This window comes from Armigeres subalbatus, unplaced genomic scaffold (genome assembly GCF_024139115.2).
Source record: "Armigeres subalbatus isolate Guangzhou_Male unplaced genomic scaffold, GZ_Asu_2 Contig1142, whole genome shotgun sequence".
In the NCBI taxonomy this organism is placed as follows: domain Eukaryota; kingdom Metazoa; phylum Arthropoda; class Insecta; order Diptera; family Culicidae; genus Armigeres; species Armigeres subalbatus.
Window position 1 is genome coordinate 19802 of NW_026941894.1, and position 18558 is coordinate 38359.

General features: G+C 34.1%; 1 protein-coding gene and 1 pseudogene across 1 annotated transcript; one reads left to right on the forward strand and one right to left on the reverse strand.

Annotated features, from left to right (window-relative positions):
- Positions 1 to 4329: 4329 nt before the first annotated feature.
- On the reverse strand, positions 4330 to 12134 carry LOC134202313 (uncharacterized). Its single transcript, XM_062677341.1, has 5 exons — positions 11963 to 12134; positions 11518 to 11904; positions 10585 to 11452; positions 10372 to 10524; positions 4330 to 4679 (listed from the first exon to the last, which is right to left on the reverse strand). Exons 1-5 carry the CDS (start codon positions 12035 to 12037, stop codon positions 4330 to 4332), a joined length of 1833 nt encoding a protein of 610 aa, XP_062533325.1. The 5' UTR covers positions 12038 to 12134.
- A 3423-nt stretch (positions 12135 to 15557) lies between these two features.
- On the forward strand, positions 15558 to 18043 carry LOC134202314 (uncharacterized; annotated as a pseudogene).
- Positions 18044 to 18558: the final 515 nt, after the last annotated feature.

The window sequence follows — 18558 nt, forward strand, 5'->3', positions numbered from 1 at the left end:
CCCAAGTGCCCAATATGTAGTGAGAATCATGTAGTGCAAGAGTGCAAATCAAATAAAAAGGAATGCGCAAACTGCAAGAAAATGAACGCTGAGCGGAAACTGCGAATCGAAACAAACCATGCTGCATGGAGTGAAGAATGCCCGGTGTATCAGCGACAACTGGAGAAACGTAGGAGTTTCGTGGACTACTCAAAGTAGCAACCAACGGATTCAGGACACCAGCTCAACCGACTGACTGGTCCAGGTAAAACTTTAAATAGTATATGTCCGCCCGAAGCAGACGAAGATACTGCACCCGCCCTCAATCGAGCGACCGCATTCCAGAATGATCCCGCGTACAACGACACAACTGCTTCCGGTGCATCGCTTGCTCAGTTCCGCCAATCTCCGCTTCCCGACGAACGCTTGTATGACACAACTGTCTCCGGTGCATCGCTTGCTCAGTTTCGCCAATCTCCACGAAGGATGTCAATCCCCGACGAAGGATACACGATTTCGCATGCTGTTCCATCTCTTCTCGACTCAGGACACCAGCTCAACCGACTGACTGGTCCAGGTAAAACTTTAAACAGTATATGTCCGCCCGAAGCAGACGAAGATACTGCACCCGCCCTCAATCGAGTGACCGCCTTCCAGAATGATCCCGCGTACAACGACACAACTGCTTCCGGTGCATCGCTTGCTCAGTTCCGCCAATCTCCGCTTCCCGACGAACGCTTGTATGACACAACTGTCTCCGGTGCATCGCTTGCTCAGTTTCGCCAATCTCCACGAAGGATGTCAATCCCCGACGAAGGATACACGATTTCGCATGCTGTTCCATCTCTTCTCGACTCAGGACACCAGCTCAACCGACTGACTGGTCCAGGTAAAACTTTAAACAGTATATGTCCGCCCGAAGCAGACGAAGACACTGCACCCGCCCTCAATCGAGTGACCGTATTCCAGAATGATCCCGCGTACAATGACTCAACTGCTTCTGGTCCATCGCCCGCTCAGTTCCGTCAAATTCCGGTTCCCGACGAAGGATACACGACTTCGCCTGTTGTTCCATCTCTTCTCGACTCAGGACACCAGCTCAACCGACTGACTGGTCCAGGTAAAGCCTTTAACAGTATATGTCCGCCCGAAGCAGGCGTAGATACTACTCCCGCCCTCAATCGAGTGACCGCATTCCAGAACGATCCTGCAAACCTCGACGCAGTTCCTACTACAACTGACGCACCCCAACATCCCAGTACTATGCACTCTCACATCAGTAACGTCAACGGGAGTTTGAGTATCTATTATCAGAATGTTCGCGGACTTCGCACCAAAATAGATGACTTCTTTTGGCGGCAAATGAAGGAGATTACGACGTCGTTGTGTTAACCGAAACTTGGCTTGACGACGCCATACACTCAGCACAGCTTTTGGGTGCCACTACTCGGTGTTCAGAACTGATCGCAATCCTATGAATAGCCGTAAAACCCGTGGTGGTGGTGTACTCATCGCAGTCTTGTCAAAATTCAATTGTGTTCGTGAATCTGCTGCCGTCAGTGACACTCTTGAACAGTTATGGGTTCGAGTCATTATGCCTGGATACACTATCAGTATTGGGGTTGTGTACTTGCCACCTGATCGTATGAGCAATCTTGACGATATTCAAAGCCATCTAGAATCTATCGAAACAGTTACTTCTACTCTTGGAGCTAACGACAAGGCCCTGCTGCTCGGTGACTACAATCAATCTGGGATTCGGTGGTTTTCAGCTGATAGTTCTTACCCGTCGGTCGATTTGGAACGCTCTCGCCTCTCAGGCGCCAGCTGCGCATTGTTGGACGGATTCAACTTTCATGGACTCTTGGACATTCATGGACAACTTTCATGGAGATTAACTCTATCGTTAACTCTAATGGTCGAACACTTGATCTCGTACTGGCAAACGATTCAGTGCTTCCGAATTGCGCACTACACCATGCTCTTGAACCGTTAATACCTGTTGATATCAACCATCCACCGCTTACATTGGAGTTATCGTATGTGCCGCCAATTACCTTCGATTCGGGACACGATTCGAGCAGCTATAACTTCCGAAAAGCGGATTATTCCGCGCTAAATGAACTGCTACTTGCAGTTGATTGGGGTTGCATGAACTCATTTAATAACGTCGACGATGCCGTGGATTTTTTCACCGATAGTATTGTTTGTGCATTTGCCAATCATGTTCCGATCGTAGGACCTGCACGAAAGCCTGCGTGGTCCAACCACAGATTACGAATACTGAAACGTCGTCGTTCCTCTGCACTTCGTAGATACTGCAATCATCGTTCCATATATAACAAGCAACAGTTCAACAGTGCCAGCAGTGCGTACAGAAGCTATAATCAGTTTTTGTATTCCCGATACATCAGCCGTACCCAACGAAATCTACGATTAAATCCCAAGCAATTCTGGGGATTTGTGAGGTCCAAACGGAATGAAGATGGTCTTCCTAGGTCAATGCAACTGAATGGTGTCCCTGCTGAGACTCCTGCGGGCAAATGCGAACTCTTTGCTACACAGTTCAAGACATCTTTTAACGATTTCATATCTCCGCCCTATCATGCCATTGAGGCTACTCGTGACACCCCTCGTGATGTTTTGGACCTAGACATCTTTTCCATCAGTGATGAAGATGTGTGCCGAGCTATCCGGAAACTGAAATTTTCGTTCTGTGCTGGACCAGATGGGATACCCGCTGCTTTACTGCGCCGGTGTTCGAGTGCTTTTATCAAACCTTTAGCAAGAATCTTCAATCTCTCTCTTCGCACCAGAACGTTCCCCATGCGCTGGAAATCATCATTTCTTTTCCCAATTCATAAGAAAGGAAACAAATGCGATGTGAACAACTATCGTGGAATAACTACTCTCTCTGCTTGTTCGAAAGTTTTTGAAATCATAGTAAACGACACGCTCTTCGCCTGCTGTAGGCAGTACATCTCTACGGATCAGCATGGATTTTTCCCAAAGAGATCGGTAGCGACCAACTTGACTGAATTCACAACAACATGTATAGAGGCTCTTGACACCGGGAGACAAGTGGATGCAGTATATTTAGATCTCAAGGCTGCTTTCGACCGTGTTGATCATAGTATTCTACTCAGCAAACTGGCGAGGTTAGGCGTTTCCACTGCGTGCGTTGATTGGTTTCGAACTTACCTGACGGATAGAACATTACGTGTGAAAGTCGGATCATCTCTCTCGGATCCTTTCATCGCTCCATCTGGCGTACCACAAGGGAGTAATCTTGGACCACTATTGTTTTCGATATTCGTCAACGATGTGACACTGGTGCTACCACCTGGAGTGAGGCTTTTGTATGCTGATGACGCCAAGATCTACATTGTTGTTAATTGTCTTGATGACTGCATTCAGCTACAAATGCTTCTTATCCGTTTTGAGGGTGGTGCGTGCGGAACTGCTTGTCACTCAGTATCCATAAATGTCAGATAATAACGTTCAGCAGAAAACGAAATCCTATTATCTATAACTACATGTTGTCTGGGACAGTTCTTGAGCGAGTGCAGCGTATCAGGGATTTAGGAGTTATACTTGACGACGCACTAACTTTTCGTTTCCATTACGATGAAGTGATTTCCAAGGCAAATCGACAACTTGGCTTTATGATGAAAATTGCCAACGGGTTTCGTGACCCCTATTGCCTACGCTCACTCTACTGTGCCCTTGTACGATCAACTCTAGAGTTTGCTGTTATTGTCTGGAGCCCTTATCAAACCACCTGGATTTCAAGAATCGAATCTGTGCAGAAAAAATTCGTGCGCTTTGCTTTGCGCAATCTTCCTTGGCGTGATGGACAACATTTTACTCCATATGAAAACCGCTGCCGGCTGCTTGGGCTGGATACTTTAGATGTTCGACGCCGTGTGGCACAGGCCATATTCGTAGCTAAAATTCTCAATGGTGCTGTAGACTCTCCAACATTGCTAAACAAAATCAATTTTTATGCTCCTACGCGCACACTAAGGAGGAGAGACTTCATTCAGCTCGATGCTAGAAACAGTCGTTATGGTCAGCATGACCCAGTTCGATATATGTCGTCCAATTTCAACGCAGTGTTCCATCTATTTGATTTCAACCTTTCGCCAGCTGCTCTACAACGACTTTTCGCAGAACACTTTCGTGGTACCAATTGACACATATACTGTAGATTGCTAAGTCTTTTTTATTTTATTGATGCATTTATTGTGTATTCTGATTGATGTATTATTTGTATATTTTTATCCATGTTTGTATAATAATTAGGTTTTTGGAACATTTTTACCCTTATAGTCATTGAGACATTAGATGTCAGATGACGATTATCATAAATAAATAAATAAATAAATAAATAAATTCCACGATGATCAGCTTTCCGGTAATTATATGAGACAGCAGTGGAATAATAACAAAATCGTGATCCGCATTGCTCTCAATCGCAACGATCAGCGGAGTATGGTGTAGCGCCAGTTTCACCAACGGTACAGGAGCAGCAGCGATGTATGGAGCCAAATCACGGTCGCTGACGAAGCAAAGATCCAAAGATCGATTGTTCTCGTTCCTGGTGCCGTTAATCTGTTGCAAGGTAGCAATGCTGTAGCCATCAAGAAGCTTAATGGCTCCGGCATGAAGAGAAGAGATCGCATAGTCAGGTTGGAAACCTGAAGACGAAAACCGTGTTTCAAATCAATCCGACGCGTAATCAATGTGCTTGGTTTAATAAGCCTCTACACCACGATCGATTCTGCACTACATAATTTTGTGCTCTTCGATGCAGACATTGTTTTTTAAGGACAGGAGGAGTTCCACGATGGCAGTCAATATGGCACTGAACCTTCCACGGGTCAACCCTGCACCTCCCGCATGCATCGAACAGCATCGAACAAAAGTATAATATTCAAATTACTAACCTGTTCACAGCATATTTATTCACTTCCCGTGATAATGAACATGTTTCTTCACAGAGTCCTTTGAATTTCGGCTCGAATTTTATCGTAAATCAGCAGTTTCGTGCCAATTTAATAGTCGTTCGCGATTCGGTGGGCTTATCACTGCACTTCACTTCTTCTCAAAGGGCATAGGAAAATCAAGTTTTTACTCACTTCTTCGCACATGAGCAGCCCGAAATGTTGATAGAATGCAAATTAAACATCACTTTTTGATATAAGTCACTAGTTTGAACCGAAAACCTAATATAAACTGCTATTTTTGCCCGAAAAAACGATTAAAAACTGACCGCGGAGCGAATGTAAACACCGGCAGCGGCAGCAGCAAACTAATGCATAGGGTGGTTCAAAAAATGATTTTGCTCCGCCACGCTCAGTCGATTATGATTCATAATTTGGGTGTCATCCGATGGTTTGGGTTGGTTTGAATAGAGGCTTACCGTGCACAGGTCGTTTCAGGTTTGTATGACAGTTGATATGGCGAGGTTGAATTTTGCATTATTTTGATTGTGGCACTCCGTCATTGGGCGCTGGCGAGGGGGGAGACCATATGACTGGATGAAATATTCAAGAGCTTTAATTCCATAGACAGTGGACATTGAATGGTGGTTTCAATGGTTGGGAGTTCTTATTTTTTGCGTTACATAATCAATGGATCTTTCCTGCGGTGCGGTTTTCGTTCAGTGAAGTCTCCGGAATGTTGCTTTAAGCTATGTGGATTCTCTTTTCGCCAGCGTTTGGAGGGAAGGCGCTGTAGCCAGTGTAATGAAAAGTTTAGTTTCTCATACTAGTTTTCATACAAACTTGAACCGGATGGTGTTCAACCAGTTTTAGTTCAAATCGGTTTTGGAGGACACTCGGAGCATGGGACGGGATCGAGTGAGCGTGGTGGAACTGGGTCGTTTTTGAACCACCCTACTAATATTCTGTTTTTTTTATAAATACAACACCAATACTACTACAGAATATGACAATTTTTATTGTACCAATAATTTCAAAGCTTTGTTTTGGTACTCAACCCACCTTCACCTTAATCTCGTATTCTCCCGCACTAGCTAGCATGACCAACATCAACACGATCGATAACACACTGATTAAAAAAATGTCTGCTCGCGAGGCAGATTTTTTTCAGTTTGCGTTTCCTAGACTAGCTGCCGTCCCGTGACCAGCAGCAACACGATCGATTCTGCACTCATATTGTGCAAATGGTCAAATAAGATCACAGAGTATGAACTTTTTATTCTTACTTTTAGGTAAGATTCTAATTGTTGCTTGAACGTAAAACGTTGCATTATATTTTCCTTAGAGCCTTCCTAACTCTTAAGCGGTGCTTACTCATGCGCTTAAACCTGGCTTGAGGCCTAAGCGGAGGTGAACAAATTGGCTTTTAATAAGAAGGATGCGCTAAAAAACTTCACAAGGGCCCTAGGAATCCACGCCCCGATTTTTACGCTTCAGCGCTTCCAATTGAATTTACACTCTAAGTCTGACGTTTTAAATATTGAGTCGGATCACTTTTGAAAAACATAGGATAGAATAGATAAAAATACTTTTCGTTTTCTTTTAGATATTTCTAACAAAACATTAAAGACGTTTCATAGAAGAAAACTAAACACGTATTTGTCGACTCATAATGGAATTACTACATAAGCGTTAATATAAAAAGCTGTATAACATGAAAATGTAAAATCAAAATGCTGATTTTTATGATTTTGTTCAGCGGCGCAGCCAAATTTTTTGATAATATAAAGCATAGTTCAAGTTCAAATTTGTTTCGAAATTTCGAGAAATTCAGTTAAATTTCGTTAGAAGCTAGTTTTTTCTAGTGAAATTTTTGTAATTTTACGAAACGAAGCGAAATCGATAAATCAGATTTCACCTTGCTCAAATTCCGCGAAATTCCGCGGAATTTCGTTTCGAACGACTTGAAAAATTTTTTTTTTCGAAATACCGCATATGCTTAATTTGTACCTACTGATCCCAATACGATCTTTGCAAGGACCCGTGCCTTCGTTTTACGTTGGACCCGTTTGCGGAAGTAAAATTCCGGCAAGCGGTGGTAATCCTGCAGGGACACTGTTCTGGGAAGAAAACCTCTTAGAAGGTCACGTCTCCACGCTCAGCAATGAGCATTAATAAAATCAAGAGGAAGGGAGAGTCTCTGAATTCTCCACTTCCTTCAAAGAAACAAGGTTTCAAGACCGTCCTGCCCAAGCGCGACAAAAATATGAGGAAGCTGGAGACTTCAGATATTCCTTTTAACTTTAACATTCAAACTAATTCTTCTCCCATCGAACTGAGAAATCAGTTCGATTTGATTAATGACGAAATTGAGCAAATCGAATCTACATCTATCTATGCGAAAAAGCAAAGGATTCCGCCAATTGTGGTATCTGTTGCCGAGTCTCCTGGCTTTAGGAATGAGATTTTGAGTAACCTTCAGGGGATCAAGGTTTCATTTCAGATTGCCAGGAAGGGTGGCTGCCGGGATCTTCTTTGAAGATGCATTATTCAACTTCCTAACAGTTCATAATGTGCACATGACCATCATAACTGAAACATATTTAAAACCAAGACTCTCCATTAAAAGAAATCCAAATTATTTTATCTACAGAAATGATCGTCTTGACAGCGCCTGTGGTGGGGTCATTAATAGACGTATCAAACAAACATTATTTTCTTCGTTCGAAACCAAAGTTTTTGAAACCTTGGTAGTTTCTGTTGAAACAAATTTTGGACAATTTTCCTTCATTGCAGCCTACTTTCCTTTTCGATGCAATGGGCAGCAAAAGAATTGGTTGAAAACTGATCTTCAAATTCTAACTCGCAACAAATCAAAATTCTTCGTAATTGGTGACTTCAATGCCAAACACCGTTCATGGAATAATGCTCAAAGCAATTCCAATGGTAAAATTTTATTTGAAGATTGTTCTGCGGGATATTAATTTATTAAATATCCCAATGGCTCAACATGTTTTTCATCCACTCGAAATCCTTTGACAATTGATTTGGTTTTAACGGATTCAAGTCAGCTGTGTGGCCAATTGGTAACTCATGCTGACTTTGACTCTGATCACCTTCCTGTGACGTTTGAAATCTCACAAGAAGCCATTTATAATCCAATCAGCTCTACTTTTAATTATCATAGAGCTGATTGGGATTTATATAAAACGTATATCGATAGGAATTTTGATGTTGATATTCCTCTCGATACCAAAAGTGATATTGACAATGCGCTCGTATCTTTGACAAATTTAATTGTTGAAGCCAGAGGCATTGCAATTCCTAAATGTGAAATTAAATTCAACTCCATTATTATTGACGACGATCTTCAGCTACTGATCCGTCTTAAAAATGTGAGGCGAAGGCAATACCAAAGAACTCGCGATCCCGCTTTGAAAGTTATTTGGCGAGATTTGCAAAATGAAATTAAAAAACGTTTCGCTATTCTGAGAAATACCAACTTTGAGAATAATGTCTCGAAGTTGAATCCCAGCTCGAAACCCTTTTGGAAATTAACGAAAATTCTTAAAAAACCTCAAAAGACAATTCCAGCGCTTGGAAGGGGAAATAAAATTTTATTAACAAATGGCGGAAAGGCTCAAGAACTTGCTCAGCATTTCGAGAGTGCCCATAATTTTAGTCTAGGTCTCACTAGTCCATTTGAGGATCAGGTTATACGGAGCTTCGAAGACATTCTCAATCAAGAGAATGTTTTTGACCCTTCGTTGGGAACTAATTTGGATGAAGTTAGATCTATTACTAGAAAATTTAAAAATACGAAAGCCCCGGGCGATGATGGTATTTTCTACATACTTATCAAAAAAACTTCCTGAGAGCTCTTTTCCCTTTTTGGTTAATTTATTTAAAAAATGTTTTCAATTGGCATACTTCCCGAGCAAAGGCGGATAACAACTTGATAACTAGTTGATAATATATTGTGTTATCAGTGTTATCATTTTGATATTTTGTTATTATGTCTCTTAACTATTGATAACAAAATAATAACATAATTCGTGATCAATATTTTTGTAGCATTAAAAAAAATTCAATAGATAATACACAGTGTGTCTGGGGTCAAGGGTAATCTGAAGGTCGGATAGCAAAATCGTTTATACATTCCATCTATTCTAGAAGCATGTTAAGTAGTTGAAGCAGTTACCCATTCTCACTCCCATTTCACCCATTATCATCCCAGACGTCGGTACCTTCTGATTTTTCTTAGATTTTTTTTGTGAGGTCAACTCAACGTTTCAATAAATCCAAAGAATTAAGCAAAAACAAATCGGTAAAAACTACCCAAGTGTAATACTAAATGAATTAAATGCGTATTAAATACTATTCATAAAAATTAACATTTCCAAATATAGAATAAGTTTAAGCTAAGATGAAACCAATATACCTTTTATAGATTATAATGCTGGTAAATTGAATGAAACTATTTTTCATGTTGATTATATTGATTGAGATTTTATTTCAGTTGACTTGAGTGTTTGGTTTACACATCGATATATAATTAGTATTACATTTATTTTGCTTAACTACGGCATTGACACAAATTCGAATATCCTTGCAAACCTTTTTTAAATACATTTGATCGCTTTCCTCATATATGTACATATTCGCGCTTATCTTTGTTGCCAATAAATTCACTCCTACAATATAAATTTTGTCTTGTCTGTCAGTTAATATTTGTTCTATGCGTAAAAAGCTATCTCCAATTTTAACAAAGGAATCATCATAGCATAATGTTTCACATGCTTTTCTGGTACAATATTGAACATTCTCAAAAAAGAATTTAGCATGGTAACTAAACTCCTTCTCATCAATATTTTGATCAACAATTAGATTATCAGGTAATTCATAACGTAGTCTATTGTCAAACATTAACTTGGATGTTGATTTTGTATGCCATAATTTGTCATGCCAGGATTTGATTTTTGTGTTGACGAATAGTGACTTGTCTTGACAAATACGATTGAAAATGTATTTGTTAGTTATTTGGATAACAGGATGATTGTTTCCTGTCCTAAATCCTAGAATCATTCCGTTTCCGTTTTCGTAGGGATATAGCGATGAGTTCCATAATGCTCCGAAATTGCGGGCGCAATCAGCCAAATGTGTTAAAACGTGCACGTTAAATAACATGTTTTCTTCTCCAAATAGCTTTTCAAATGTACAAACGAATCGTCTTAGTTGTTTCTCAACTTTATCGACAGTTGTCGGTGTCAAGTGAATATCTAATAGTTGAAAAATAGAAGTTGAGAGTAACATGAATTTGTCTAAATATTTTTGTGGCAGAATCCCTACTGTACAAGGATAAAAATAATGAAGCAACATGCTTTCCCAATCACTGGCCTTATTTTCTTCATGTCTTCAATTTTCCTGGGATAACGAGGAAAAGAACTAGGAACGCGAATATTCAATAAGCGAGTCTCCACTTCCTTCAACTTTTTAACAATGTAAAACGGTTTAGAATGATTGGTCGATGCTGTGAATAGTTCCCACATTTGTCGGACCACACCAAGAAGTACTGCATGCATGTAGTCAGGTGGAAATCCTATAGCAACGACACATGCTATGTATTGACTTTCATGATAAGTAATCATGTTAAAATTACCTGTACTAATATCAAAATGGGGAATCGACAGAAACACCAAAAGGCCTTTGATACCATTAATTGGAATTCCCGTGTTGTGAGCTTCTATCATTAACCGTCTTGTATCATCATGATTTCTGCATTGTGACTTCTTAAAGGGATACCGTTGTTGATTGCCGTGTATTATTTTTCCTTCATGTAGACACAACGAACAACCAAACTTTCCATTAAATTGCGTCGAGTTTTGAAGCTTTGGCCTTGCTACAGAATCCAAACAGTTTTGAACGACAACAATTTTATACGATTCGGACCCTATCATCAGATTATTGATCGTGACAAATATAGGATAACATGGTTTATTGATGCTCCAGCGATATGCAGCTGCACCATCAGTATTAACTGATAGGGTAATCAGTTTATCAGGGATTTTGTAGTTAATATTTTTAACGACTCTCCCATTGTTAATATCACTAATCAATTCCTGACGAACCATACTGTCATAGTCTAGAATATCTTTCTGATATTTAATCATCGTCTCTTTTATCTGCTGCTCAATGGAGATAGCCATGAAAAAGTCAAAGTTTTTACCTCCACATTCGGGTATAGAACAAACGGTATCATGATTTGGAGCAGAATTCCCTACACCAGATTGGCATTCCATGCAATAATAAACACGATGGTGATTGTAAGGATTGGGAAACATAGCAGAGAAGGTCTCGTAGCTTTCTGCACAGATTTTAGAGCCAGCCATGATATTAAGCATTTTCAGCAAATCTACCAACGCACTTTGAGTCAGGTGATGCCTAATATAATAATTTAGTATCATCAAATGCACCTCTCCTAAGGTTACAGCTGAGTCGAATTTAAATTTGTTGTTCTCAGGAAAAATCTAAAATTGTAAATTTTATCACTTATTAAAAAAGTTATAATATTCAAATAGGTAGTACATCATACCATTTTGCGTACATCGAACCAGTCATTTACGTCTTCATCAGAACAACGAAATTGTTCCGATTTATTATTGTCCTCATCATTTGATGATGAGCTTGCATCTGAAGAATCGGATAAATTGCTCTGTCCGTTATCCCTACTGTATTCGTTGTTTCCGTAATATGAAGTCGATGGCTTTCCGGATTTCAAAGTACGTTCAGATGATACATTGTCCCCTTCGATTATTGGAGTGATCATCGGTAGTATAGGATGCTCATCATGAACAAGAAATGATGTAGAGGGTGCTTCGGAACCAACCAAAGGAGGTTTTTTCATGTCTGGTGTGGGTATCTTAGGATTGGCTTCGACAGCGTCAATTTGTGATTTAGTCACTACAGTCCGTTTTCTTCTCTATAAAACAAAAACAAAAATAAATAAAAAATGTAAAGCACCTTCTTAATTTGATTACCTTATGGCCATATTTGGCATGGAAAAATTCTTTTGCGGTGTAATAATGCCGTTTATTTCTTATTCGAGTATCCATAATTCTATCCGAAAACTTGAACCAACAATTAAACCATCTATTTTACTTCTGCAAACAGCGTTACCCGGTTTTTGTGAAGAATTTACTGAACTCCAGCTTTTGCTAGAATACGTGCGTATGTTATAAAATTCACCTCGAGCAGATAGCAGGACTATTGAAAATAAAACAATTGTAAAAATATCCGATCCGCCTAATTGTAGATTGTGGCAGAATATCATTGACCATTTATTTCTGCAATTCCATATGAGTCCACTGCACCGTTTATTTAAATTAAGAGAATTGTTGAAGGAAAATATTCCTTTACGACTTACGCCCAGCAAGAGCTTAAAATGTATACCATATATTAGAGTCCTATAAGAAGAGTACCGCCAAGTTCCACGTTTGACAGGTCTCCTGCTCGTTTGGAACGCGCATTTGTATGAATCTGACAGCTGACTCAAATTTTGACATTTGACGGCACTGTTATTATAGTCACTGTACCATATATGAGTGAGAATATTTCTGGATCAACATTAGAAAACATGATACATAACATTGTTCGTAAACATCAACTTTTCTTACAAACATTTTGGTGAAAGTTTACTACATGGAACACTTTTTAACTTACTTATATGTTACGTGAATTTAACATTTGGACATTATGAGCTTGAAATAGAAGAGCATTCTTAAGATTTAATGGCAACTAATAGGTCCTTTTCAATATTATCAATTCAGTAGAAAACCGAAATGACCGACTAGCGAAGATGGATTTTTCTCACAATCCATACGTCAAACCTAATTTCGGATGTGGTGCGCTGTATAGCGTATCACCAAATGAAAACAGCGCACCACTTCCGAAGTTAGGTTTAGCGTACGGATTGTGAGAAACATCCAACTTCGCTAGTCGCCCATTTCGGTTTTCTACTGAATTGATAATATCAACTCTAGAAATCCGTCACCAGCTTAGAACTAGAGATGCTCGGTTTCCAAGAATAAAATAAATCGATTTTTATCAATTAGAAAATTAATTTGATTAAATTAAAATAAAATTAAATAAAAATTAAATTAAAATTAAATTAAAATTAAATTAAAATTAAATTAAAATTAAATTAAAATTAAATTAAAATTAAATTAAAATTAAATTAAAATTAAATTAAAATTAAATTAAAATTAAATTAAAATTAAATTAAAATTAAATTAAAATTAAATTAAAATTAAATTAAAATTAAATTAAAATTAAATTAAAATTAAATTAAAATTAAATTAAAATTAAATTAAAATTAAATTAAAATTAAATTAAAATTAAATTAAAATTAAATTAAAATTAAATTAAAATTAAATTAAAATTAAATTAAAATTAAATTAAAATTAAATTAAAATTAAATTAAAATTAAATTAAAATTAAATTAAAATTAAATAAAAATTAAATTAAAATTAAATTAAAATTAAATTAAAATTAAATTAAAATTAAATTAAAATTAAATTAAAATTAAATTAAAATTAAATTAAAATTAAATTAAAATTAAATTAAAATTAAATTAAAATTAAATTAAAATTAAATTAAAATTAAATTAAAATTAAATTAAAATTAAATTAAAATTAAATTAAAATTAAATTAAAATTAAATTAAAATTAAATTAAAATTAAATTAAAATTAAATTAAAATTAAATTAAAATTAAATTAAAATTAAATTAAAATTAAATTAAAATTAAATTAAAATTAAATTAAAATTAAATTAAATTAAAATTAAATTAAAATTAAATTAAAATTAAATTAAAATTAAATTAAAATTAAATTAAAATTAAATTAAAATTAAATTAAAATTAAATTAAAATTAAATTAAAATTAAATTAAAATTAAATTAAAATTAAATTAAAATTAAATTAAAATTAAATTAAAATTAAATTAAAATTAAATTAAAATTAAATTAAAATTAAATTAAAATTAAATTAAAATTAAATTAAAATTAAATTAAAATTAAATTAAAATTAAATTAAAATTAAATTAAAATTAAATTAAAATTAAATTAAAATTAAATTAAAATTAAATTAAAATTAAATTAAAATTAAATTAAAATTAAATTAAAATTAAATTAAAATTAAATTAAAATTAAATTAAAATTAAATTAAAATTAAATTAAAATTAAATTACAATTAAATTAAAATTAAATTAAAATTAAATTAAAATTAAATTAAAATTAAATTAAAATTAAATTAAAATTAAATTAAAATTAAATTAAAATTAAATTAAAATTAAATTAAAATTAAATTAAAATTAAATTAAAATTAAATTAAAATTAAATTAAAATTAAATTAAAATTAAATTAAAATTAAATTAAATTAAAATTAAATTAAAATTAAATTAAAATTAAATTAAAATTAAATTAAAATTAAATTAAAATTAAATTAAAATTAAATTAAAATTAAATTAAAATTAAATTAAAATTAAATTAAAATTAAATTAAAATTAAATTAAAATTAAATTAAAATTAAATTAAAATTAAATTAAAATTAAATTAAAATTAAATTAAAATTAAATTAAAATTGAATTAAAATTGAATTAAAATTAAATTAAAATTAAATTAAAATTAAATTAAAATTAAATTAAAATTAAATTAAAATTAAATTAAAATTAAATTAAAATTAAATTAAAATTAAATTAAAATTAAATTAAAATTAAATTAAAATTAAATTAAAATTAAATTAAAATTAAATTAAAATTAAATTAAAATTAAATTAAAATTAAATTAAAATTAAATTAAAATTAAATTAAAATTAAATTAAAATTAAATTAAAATTAAATTAAAATTAAATTAAAATTAAAATAAAATTAAATTAAAATTAAATTAAAATTAAATTAAAATTAAATTAAAATTAAATTAAAATTAAATTAAAATTAAATTAAAATTAAATTAAAATTAAATTAAAAATTAAATTAAAATTAAATTAAAATTAAATTAAAATTAAATTAAAATTAAATTAAAATTAAATTAAAATTAAATTAAAATTAAATTAAAATTAAATTAAAATTAAATTAAAATTAAATTAAAATTAAATTAAAATTAAATTAAAATTAAATTAAAATTAAATTAAAATTAAATTAAAATTAAATTAAAATTAAATTAAAATTAAATTAAAATTAAATTAAAAATTAAATTAAAATTAAATTAAAATTAAATTAAAATTAAATTAAAATTAAATTAAAATTAAATTAAAATTAAATTAAAATTAAATTAAAATTAAATTAAAATTAAATTAAAATTAAATTAAAATTAAATTAAAATTAAATTAAAATTAAATTAAAATTAAATTAAAATTAAATTAAAATTAAATTAAAATTAGATTAAAATTAAATTATAATCAAATTAAAATTAAATTAAAATTAAATTAAAACTAAATTAAAATTAAGTTAAAATTAAATTAAAATTAAATCAAAAGCTAATCGATAAAATAATAATCGATTATTCAAATAATCGACTAAGTTGGTTATTCGATAAATAGTTCATCCCTAATATTTATCTCACCGTATGTTGCTGTCAAAACGAAAATTAACGCGAAGTGTGCGCGGTGCGGTATTTGATCTAATGAAAATTTATAATTCGAATTAAAACGTAAAATGGCCCGTAAAAGAACAACAGCAGCTAAAAAGCGTGTTTTGCGCAGTGCGACGAACAAAAATATACAGTTTTTAGTTGATAAACTTCCGGAATTAAAGGTAAAAAGTGAACATCAACACAACATAACCTAATTTGGATTTTTTTTTTCAGAAACCGGATGCGACTGCTGCGAGCATTCATCCCAAGAAAAAAGTTAAATTCGTCCAATCGTCGTCAATCGACCTCGAAGATGATACCACAATTCACACACATACACTTCCAAATAAAATCAATAACATCAGTTCTGCTGGTTCAGATACCGACAGTGATCAAGGTTGGAACGGCTCTCCACCGCTTCCATCATCGAAGCCGTTGATCCGGACGTATCGCCGGAGGATCACGATTGATCAGCTGATGGAAGATTGGGAAATCGATGACCAGGACAATTTGGATGGGGATGATATGAGGACTGATTTGCAAGAACTCCCGGTATCAACTAGGGAGAATTTCGGAACTGTTGGTAAGTTTTTTCTGTTTCGTTTATGTGATAAAGACTTTATCTTTGTTTACGAAAGCAGATAAGGGGTCGTACACAGATTACGAAAGCATTTTTCTGGGTTTTTGCTTTCTTCCCCCTGTAAAATTCTTTTCATACAAAAGATTTTTTATTTATATGGTGCGTAAGAAAATGACGGACTCCCCTCCCCCCATAAGTGCTTACGTAATATATGTACGGCCGTACGGTCGTTTTGAAAATTTGATATTGAATTAAAGTTGATATCTCAATTCAATTTCATAGGCTGTACATGCGGAAAGGCAGAAGAGGCTGAAAAGTACAAAAAACTGTACGAATCTTTGCGGAAGGCAGTCCTTGAAAATAAACAGATTGAAGGAACGCATAACGGTAAAGTTTATTATTATAATATATTCACAGATATGGAAAGATCCATTGATTACGTAACGCAAAAAATGGCCATTTTCAATACCCCCTCCCCCCCCGTATGTCACACTTCTTGTATGAAGAGTCTGAAATTATATGGATCGTCACAGTTCAAGCAAACCCCCCTTCCCCTCTAAACGTTACGTAATTTATGGATGTTCCCTATATATTGCGGCTCTGGAAGAAACTATAATTGGGAGATTTTTTGCAAATTACATTTTCCCAAAAATATTTTGTGACTACAAGATGCATTGTTATTAAAATTAGCACAATGAATTTTAAACAATCCTGTCTTCGTCCAGATTTTATTGTCATCATTTTTCTTCTCATTTCAATATTATTAATCATTATTAATTTCAGATTCGGGAACACAGGTGCAAGACGAGAAGCACACAACACTTATTAAGGATAATGCCAAATTGACGGCGCAGAATGCCAAACTGCAAGAGGCGTTAACTTCTAAGTTGTTGCCGCAACCGGAAGTTCCATTCAAAGATGTTGATGGCGACTTCTTGGACGCTGACACAATTCGCCAACTTTCCGTGGAAGCGGATACTGATTATCTCTTCGTCAAATTCCTCATGATGCGACTTTGGCCAGAGGGATTTGTGGGGCGTTCGGTTAACGGGTCGATCGAAATTGGCTAAAACAGCTCCGAATGAAAATGCTACACATCAAACTGAATCCAACGGGATTGAAAATTTCACTGAAAAGACGCCAAATACCATCGATAATTTTGGCGAAAAAACGCAAACCTCTAAACGCCCACTTGAGAAGGAAAAAGTGGAATTTGTCTTATGTAAGTATCAAGTTGATGACTCCGACTAGTTCTAAATAGGGTATCCAGCTTTCCACGCTCGCTAATGGCGGCTTGTCGTTGTGAAAAAATCAATCGGTCACTGTACTTTTTGACACTAGCTGGAGGAAAACTCACTAGCGAAAGGGCATTTTTCCCTTCGTCTCATTCAGAAACGCCAGTGATCTTTCCTCCAGCTAGTGTCAAAAAGTACAGTGATCGATTGATTTTTTTCACACCGACAAGCCGCCATTACCGAGCATGGAAAGCTGGATAATAATATCCTCTCACGGTTTTTATTAGTTGTTGCCGGCCTTTGCCAAATGCCGTTTACCTTTCAAAGTAATCAAATGGTTAAGGTATGATTGCAATAACATTATTCTTCTTCCTATTTTCAGCTTGTATCTATAATCGTCGCCTCTTCTTGCGTGATGATGGTTACACAGCACAGGTTCATTCCAAAGCAGGAACATCACTGATGACTCGAGTGATTGCGAATTCGGTACGCAAAGGAGCTAAACAATGATATATTTTAATTGATATGCATTTGAGGCGGTACAATGCCTTTTTAATATGTAATTTGCAGTGATTGTTTTTTTATTAGTCAGTAAGTCATCTGATTCTTGTTTTCGGTAAATTCATATGAGTTTATTTTATGATAAAATGAGTTTATTAAATGATAAAATCAATTTTGAGATAAATTTGGCATAATAAAGCAGTTTAAATAATCAAGTGAATCATATTTTATTGAAGTTATCACAATGAATACCAGAATGCAAGTAGATAACTTATTTGGTTATCAAACTAATGAAAAAAGTTTAGTTATCTTCTCAAAACTAATATAACAAAATGATAACAAAATGTGTTGTCTACATGTGTAACATAATGTATTATCAATATGATATCAATGATAACTGAATCAATTATTAATTTGATATTGAGGGAATAAAAATATGTTATCAATTTTGTTAAGTTGGCTGTTAATTCGGCCTGGTTGATAACTAATTCGGTTATCAAAACACTTGATAACCAGATAACAAAATATGTTATCCATTTGATATCCGCTTGTGCTCGGGTTTCCAGATAAATGGAAAAACGTCAAAATTGTTCCAATTTTGAAGCCGGACAAAAATCCAATCAGAGATTATGTAATAATAAATAAAATGATGGTTCACATTAATGACAATTCTATTTCTGCTGATGAGCAATT